The sequence below is a fragment of the Rattus rattus genome, chromosome 2 (assembly GCF_011064425.1).
Source record: "Rattus rattus isolate New Zealand chromosome 2, Rrattus_CSIRO_v1, whole genome shotgun sequence".
NCBI lineage: Eukaryota > Metazoa > Chordata > Mammalia > Rodentia > Muridae > Rattus > Rattus rattus.
This window is the reverse complement of record NC_046155.1, coordinates 175,003,115-175,011,394: the sequence shown is the minus strand read 5'-3', so window position 1 is coordinate 175,011,394 and position 8,280 is coordinate 175,003,115. Positions and strand designations below refer to the sequence as shown.

General features: G+C 35.6%; 1 protein-coding gene across 1 annotated transcript; it reads left to right on the top strand.

Moving 5' to 3' along the window:
* The first annotated feature begins 1,067 nt into the window (after positions 1 to 1,067).
* LOC116894521 (vomeronasal type-1 receptor 4-like) lies at positions 1,068 to 2,039 on the top strand. The gene has a single exon (XM_032896222.1). It carries the CDS (start codon positions 1,068 to 1,070, stop codon positions 2,037 to 2,039), a length of 972 nt encoding a protein of 323 aa, XP_032752113.1.
* The last annotated feature ends 6,241 nt before the right edge of the window (positions 2,040 to 8,280 follow it).

The following is an 8,280-nucleotide window of genomic DNA, read 5'->3' as shown; positions in this document are numbered from 1 at the left end:
TTAGGTATTCTGAGCTTTTAGGCTACTATCCACTTATCGGTGAGTGCATACAATGTGTGTTCTTTTGTGACTGGGTTAACTCACTCAGGATGATATTTTGTATGTTTTAATACATATTTATAAGCTATGTTATGGTCTCTCTTTGCCATTCTTATTAGCACCCCATCACTTTGTTCCCATAATTACATGCAATTTTAAAACACACATCATTTAAAACAAGATAATTTTTTAAAATTAAATATTTTAAATATTCTGAATGTTATTTTCAAATATTTTCTGCTGTTATTCATGATGAATTTTAATTATTTCATTTGAACTTCAGAAATAACAATGGCATATGTTAAACTTGCTATAGTTGAAAGCTGACCCCAGTCACTGTGTTTAGTCAAAAGAAATAAATACATTAAGCTTCCTTGTTTACTTTTATGATTTTTGAGAACATCATTCTTTGTGTGTAACAGTGACTGTCCTGGAAAGGTTTCTGTAGACAAGAGTTCTCAAATCTTCTTCAAATCTGTCTTCCTCCATTTTAACAGCCACTTCAATCATCATGGTCCATGACCCTCCAAGCTTCTGTGAAAATTGCTTCATGTCTCCCTTGCCCCACATGTATGGGTTATAGCTGCTTATAAATTAATATTCTCTCTCTCTCTCTCTCTCTCTCTCTGTGTGTGTGTGTGTATGTGTGTGTGTGTGTGTGTGTGTGTGTGTGTCCTTGGCCAAGCTTGAGCCTACCCCAGATTTGTGTTTCAAAGATCTTTACTTACTTATTTCTTATGCCTGGGCTTATGTAGGCACTGAGCCACCACACTTCCTGAAAAACAAAACAAAACACAACAAAACAAAGAAAAACAAAATAAAATCAACTAACAAATGAGCCAGAAAGAGGTCAACCACAACATCCAGAGAAATCATTAAATTTTAGTAAACATATCTAATATTTTTCATTGAAAGAGTGGAGAATATGTACTTATATAAAGAGAAAACTTTTAAACATTTTTCAGTGAAAGAGCTTGATAAATTCAATAAAGTGACAATTATATTCTTTAAGTTAACTCTATGAAATAATGGACACTCAGTTTAATTCCAGAGTCTCAATGATAATAAATTTATTTACATTTTTAACAGGAATGAAAATGACACCTGCAAACTTGGCAATGGGAATATTTCTCTTCTTTCACATTACTTTGGGAATTCTTGGTAATTATGTAATACTGTTTTATTATGTCTTAGTGATAGTCACCAGAAAGCGTTTAATGCCCAAAGACGTGATTATAGAGCACTTGACTTTTGCTAACTGCTTGACTATCATTTCAAAAGGCATTCCAGAGACACTGTCAGACTTGGGATTTAAAGACTTCCTGGATGATATGGGATGTAAATTGATACTTTATATTTACCGAATAGTGAGGGGGATGTCCCTGTACGCTATGTGCCTACTGAGTTGTTTCCAAGCAATCACAATCAGCCCCAGCACCTCCAAGTGGATGATGTTTAAACACAAAGCCACCAAGTACATTGGTCCTTCCTGCTCAGTTAGTTGGCTTGTGAACCTGCTTCTAAACATCTTGACTCCAGCAAGAGTGTTAGGACCCAGTTACAACAAAAATGTAACTAACATAGTGAATTATGGATACTGCTCATGGTTTACTTCTAGAAATATGGCAACTGCACTGTATGTGTTTCTACTCTGCTTCTCTGATGGCTTGTGTCTGAGTCTCATGGCCTGCTCAAGTATCTCCATGGTAAGTATCCTCTACAGTCACAAAAGACAAGTCAAGCATATCCATGGTGCTCAGCATTTTCTAAAAGTCTCTCCAGAGGACCGAGCCACCCAAACTATCCTCATCCTGCTATGCACATTTGTCCTCTCTTACTCAATCTCTTCTGTACATGTAATCTTTACAAGCTACTCCAAAGAATCAGGAATATGGGGAATGAGTATATTTATATTTCTAGAAATATGCTTTCCAATATATTTCCCCTTTGTTCTCATCAGCAATTTCAAGTCTAGTTGCACCCTGTTGCACCTTCTATAATAAGAAATATCTTCCTCCAAATATTGCTTGAGCCAAGGTAATTTTAATCTTCTTGTATATTGTATTATATTATATATTGTAGAATGACAAGACTGCAGTTTGAAAATGTCAATCATCATTTTTTTCATCCTTATTGAATACTTTATGTATTTATATTTCAAATGTTATCCCCTTTGTTGGTTATCCCCTCCTCCATTCCCTCTCTCCCTGCTTCTACAGGGATGCTCCCTGATCTGCACACATACTACCAACTCACCACCCTGGAATTCACCTACACTGGGGAATCAAGCCTTCACAGGAGCAAGGGCTTCTCCTCCTATTGATGCCAGAGAATAACATCCTATGCTACATATATAGCTGGAGTCATGGGTTTCTCCATGTGTAATCTTTGGTTTGTGGTTTAGGCCCTAGGAACTCTGGAGTGGGGTGGGTTTGGGTTGGTTCATATTGTTTTTTTATGGGATTGCAAACCCCTTCAGTTCCTTGAGTCCTTTCTCTAGCGCCTCCATCGGGGTCCCCTTGCTCAATCCAATGGTTAGCTGAAATCATGTGTATCAGTAAAACTCTGGCAGAAGCCTCTCAAGACACATCCATATCAGGTTCCTGTCAGCATGCACTTCTTGGCATCAGCAATAGTGACTGGGTATGGTTGCTGGATATGGGATTGATCCCCCAGGTGGGGCAGTCTATGAATGGCCTTTCCTTCACCCTCTGCTCCATTCCTTGTACCTGAATTTCTTCCTGTGAGTTCTTCGTTCCCCCTTCTAAGAGGAACTGAAGCATGCACATTTTGGTCTTCCTTATTCTTGAGTTTTATGTGGTCTGTGAATTGTATCTTGGGTATTCTGAGCTTTTGGGATAATACCCACTTAAGAGTGAGTACACCCCATAGGTATACTTTTGTGACTGGGTTACCTAACCCAAGATGATATTTTCTACTTCCATCCATTTGTCTATGAATTTCATGAAGTCATTGTTTTTAATAGCTGAGTAGTACTATAATGGATACTCGTAGCACATTTTCTGTATCTGTTCTTCTGTTGAAGGACAAGTGGGTTCTTCTTAGCTTCTGGCTATTATAAATAAGGCTGCTGTAAACATAGTCAAGCATATGTCCTTGTTATATGTTGGAGCATCTTTTGGGTATATGCCCATGAGAGGTATAACTGGGTCCTCAGGTAGTACTATGTCCAATTTTCTGAGGAACCATGAGACTTCTTTACACAGTCGTTGTACCAGCTTGCAATCCCACCCACAATGAAGGAGTGTTCCTCTTTCTCCACATCCTCAGGATCTGCTGTCATCTGAGTTTTTGATCTCAGCCATTCGGACTAGTATGAGGTGGAATCTTAGGGTTGTTTTGATTTGTATTTCCCTGGTGACTAAGGATGTTGATCATTTTTTTAGGTGGTCTCAACTCAATATTCCTCATTTGAGAACAATTTGTGTACCTATGTACCCGATTTTTAATAGGGTTATTTGGTTCCCAGGAGTCTAACTTCTTGAGTTCTTTGTATATATTAGATATTAGCCCTCAGTAGGATGTAGGATTGGTACAGATATTTTCCTAATCTGTTGGTTGCCACTTTATGCTATTGACAGTGTCCTTTGCCTTACATCAGCTTTGCAATTTTATGAGGTCCTATATATTGATTGTTGTTCTTAGAGTGTAAGCCATTGATGTTCTGTTCAGGATATTTTCCCATGTGCCTATGTGTTCAAGGATCTTCACCACTTTCTCTGCTATTAGTTTCAGTTCATCTGGTTTTATGTGGAGTTCCTTGATCCACTTGGACTTGAGCTTTGTACAAGATGATAAGAATTGATCAATTTGTATTCTTCTATATGCTGACTGTCAGTTGGACCAGCACCATTTGTTGAAAATGCTGTCTTTTTTTCTGCTGGATGCTTTTAGCTCCTTGTCAAAGATCAAATGACCATAGAAGTGTGGGTTCATTTCGGGATCTTCAATTCTATTCCATTGATCTACATGCCTGACTCTGTAACAATGTCATGCAGTGTTTTATCATTATTGCTCTGCAATACAGCTTGATGTCAGGGTTTATTCCCCCCAAAAGTTCTTTTACTGTTGAGAATAGTTTTTGCTATTCTGTCTGTCTGTCTGTTGTTGTTGTTACAAATTAATCTGCAAATTGCTCTTCCTAACTCTATGAAGAATTGAGTTGGAATTTTGATGAGAATTGCATTGAATTTAGAGATTGCTTTTGGCAAGATAGCCATTTTTACTATATTAATCCTGCCAATCCATGAGCATGGGAGATCTTTCCATTTTCTGAGATCTTCTTCAATTTCATTCTTCAGAGATTTGAAGTTCTTGTCATACAGATATTTCACTTGCTTGGCTGGAGTCACACCGAGGTATTTTATATTATTAGTGACTATTGTGAGATGTGTCACTTCCCTAATTTCTTTCTCAGCTTGCTTATCCTTTGTGTAGAGAAAGGCCTCTGATTTGTTTGAGTTAATTTGATATCTAGCCACTTAACTGAAGTTCTTTTTATCAGGTTTAGGAGTTTTCTGATGTAGTTTTGGGGGTCACATAATACATTACCATATCATCTGCAAATAGTGATATCTTGACTACTTCCTTTCCAGTAAGTATCCCTTTGATCTCTTTTTCTTGTTTTATTGCTCTGGCTAGAACTTCGAGTACTATATTGAGTAGATAGGGGAAGTGTGGGAAGCCTTGCCTAGTCCATGATTTTAGAGGAGTTGTTTCATGTTTCTGTCTATTTAGTTTGATGTTGGCTATTGGTTTGATGTATATTGCTTTTACTATGTTTAGGTATGGGCCTTGAATTCCTGATCTTTCCAAGGCTTTTATTATGAAGGGGTTTTGAATTTTGTTAAATGCTTTCTCAGGATTAATGAGATGTTTATGTGTTTTTTCTTTGAGTTCATTTATATAGTGAATTACATTGATTGATTTCTGTATATTGAATCATCCCTGCATCTCTGTGATGAAGCCTACTTGATCATGGTGAATGATCGAATTGATGTGTTTTTTGATTTGGGTTGTGAGGATTTCCTTGAGTATTTTTGCATTGATAAACATTAGGGAAATTGGTGTGACATTCTCTTTCTTTGTAGGGTCTTTGTGTGGTTTAGGTATAAGCATACTTGTAGCTTCAAAGGAGGAATTGGGTAGTATTCCTTCTATTTCTATTTTGTGGAATAGTTTGAAGAGTATTGGTATTAGGTTTTCTTTGAATGTCTGATAGAATTCTTTACTAAACCCATCTGGTCTTGTGTTTTATTTGATTGAGAGACTTTTAATGACTGCTTCTATTTGTTTAAGGGTTATGGAAGTGTTTGAATGGTTTATCTGAACCAGACTTAACTTTGGTACCTGATATCTGTCTAGAAAATTTTCCATTTCATCCAGATTTCCAGTCTTGTTGAGTATAGGCTTTTTTTAGTAGCCTGATAATTTTTTTTTAATTTCCTCAGTATCTGTTGTTATGTCTCCATTTTCATTTCTGATTTTCTTATATTGGATACTTTCTCTGTACCCTCCAGTTAGTCTGCATAATGGTTTATTTATCTTGTTGATTTTCTCAAAGAACCAGCTCTTGGTTTTGTTGCTTCTTTGCATAGCTCTTTTTGTTTCTACTTCATTATTTCAGCCCTAAGTTTGATTATTTCCTGTCTTCTACTCCTTTTGGATGTATTTGCTTCTTTTTGTTCTAGAGCGTTCGCATGTGTTTTTAAGCTATTATTGTGTGCTCTCCTCAGTTTCTTTTTGGAAGCACTCAGAGCTATGAGTTTTCTTCTTAGCACTTCTTTCATTATATCCCATAACTTTGGGTATATTGTGCTTTCATTTTCAACACATTCTAAACAGTATTTAATTTCTTTGTTTATTTCTATCTTGACCAAGTTATCATTGTGTAGCGTGTTGTTCAGCTTCCATGTGTAAGTGGGCTTTCTGTTGTCGTCTTTATGTTTGCTTGTTTATTTTGTTTTGTTTTCTTTTATTGTTGTTGTTTTTTAAGAAGAGTCTTAGTCAGTGGTCATCTGGTTGGATATATGATATTATTTCAATCTTCTTGTATCTGTTGAGGTCTGTTTTGTGACTGATTATATGTTCAATTTTGGAGAAGGTACCATGAGGCGCTAAAAAGAATGTATATTCTTTTGTTTTAGGATAAAATGTTCTATAGATATCTGTTAAAATCATTTTGTTCATAACTACTGTTAGTTTCACTGTGTCTCTCTTTAGTTTGTGTTTCCATGATCTGTCCATCAATAAAAGCAGGGTGTTGAAGTCTCCCACTTTTATTGTTTGTGATGCAGTGCATGCTTTGAGTTTTCGTAAACTTTCTTTTATGAATGTGAGGAATGACCAGCTTTCTCTGGACAGAATTTGGGTATGAAGGTGTGTGGGACAGCCTTATCTCCTGGAACAGATGGAGATCAAATGGACTGGTTCCAAGCTGTTCTGTGGTTCCTGTGCTCTGTATACTCCTGTTGGCTCCCTCTTTGCAACTGGGGTGAATGCAGTGGTCTCACCTGTGGGCTTAGGAATGAGAGCACTCCTGGGAGACCAGCTCTCTCTAGGCAGGATTTGTGAACATCAATCATCTTTTAAAAGACTTTTTTTTTCATTGACTTTTTCATATTTGTTTTATTATAATGTTTTTTTCTTTCACAGTATTTATTATCTAGTTATAAGCAGTTTTTCAAATACATAGAATCATCCTATTATGTGAGTTATCCAGTAATTCTCAACTTATTTTATTCATAAAATAAAAATTACACCTGTGAGACCAAACCTTATGAATATAAATATATTCATACATGTGCTCATATCTTCATTTTTCCTGCATGTCTGTCTGTGTACCACACACATAAATATTCTTCCAGAGGACAGAAAATAGCCTTAAACTCAGTAGAACTGGAGTTATAGACACTTGTGTACAAACTTTAGTGCAGGAAATAAAATCCGAGTCCTCTAGAAGAGCTATCAGTCACCAACCTATCTCCTAGGCCCTGAATTTTTTTAATCATAGTTTAATTTTTTATTTTGTGTGGTGTGTTTGTGCCTCAGTGCATGTACACATACCATGGCCATTGCCTGATGCATACAGCTACAAGAAGAGCACGTTGGATCCTCTAGAACTAGTTAAATGCATGTTTGAGCCACCTAGTATACTTGCTAGGAATAGAACTCCATTTTTTCTTTTTCTTTCTTTTTTTTTCTTTTTTGAAAAATCATGATGAGCTTTTCCCCAGTGAGGCAGATTTCCATCCCCTAACCGTTGTTCATTGCTTCTAGTATGTTGTTACTATATCTTCAAATGTCACCATTTGCTTGCAAATTTTGCAGAAAAGTAAAGTAACATATGTTCCCTTAAAAATATTAGCTTCACAAGGCAATTATTACATTTTCTTTCATGTAAAATCAAGGCACAAATAGGAATCAAATTATAAATTACTGAGATCAAAAGAACCCCAGAAAGAGTAAAATGGGGATATAATGAGGTAATTAAGGATAAATATGACATAATCATACAATGTAAATGAATGAAAGTATCATAATATAATCATTATGAAGTTTAATTAATGTGTAATTTAAAATATAAAGTAATTAAAACATGTCATCATCCCCTGTGACATTTTCTGTTCATTTTACTCTTATTACATTTCATGTGCTATAACATCCACTTTCTACAAGGTTAACTAAAATATTTTAATTGTGTTTAAATTCCATTCTTTGCATAAATTTACATGTTTAGGGAAATATATCTCTGGGGTGTTCCTTTCTCCTTATAATAACTTTATAATAACTTTTCCTAGAAGAAAAGCACCATTTTTCTACAAAAAAGAAATATGACTGTTCAGTCCCCTAGAATATGCACATACCACTAAACCATGTGCTTACAACTGACTTTCTAAAAGTTCCAACATTTCCATGTTGTATCATATATAAAATGGAATTTGGTGGGGAAACCCTCAATATCTGACTTTAGTGACATTCTTATGAGGGATTGACTTATTGCTTTCTAAATAATTTTGATACCATCAAATTTCCTCCAGTTGGATTTAGATGGTCTGTATCTGTCTACACTTCCAAGTTTGTTTCATTCAGATACCTGATCTTTAGTTTTGTTCCCACTTATCATTTCATAGAACAAGAAATATTTTTGTTATTTTTTGTATAAAACTGAATATATTTTTAATCTTCTCTGATTCAATTATTTGATCTCTTAGCATTCTA

Coding starts and splice junctions, on each gene's coding strand:
- LOC116894521 (XM_032896222.1), top strand. CDS start 1,068: ATGGACACTCAGTTTAATTCCAGAGTCTCAATGATAATAAATTTATTT.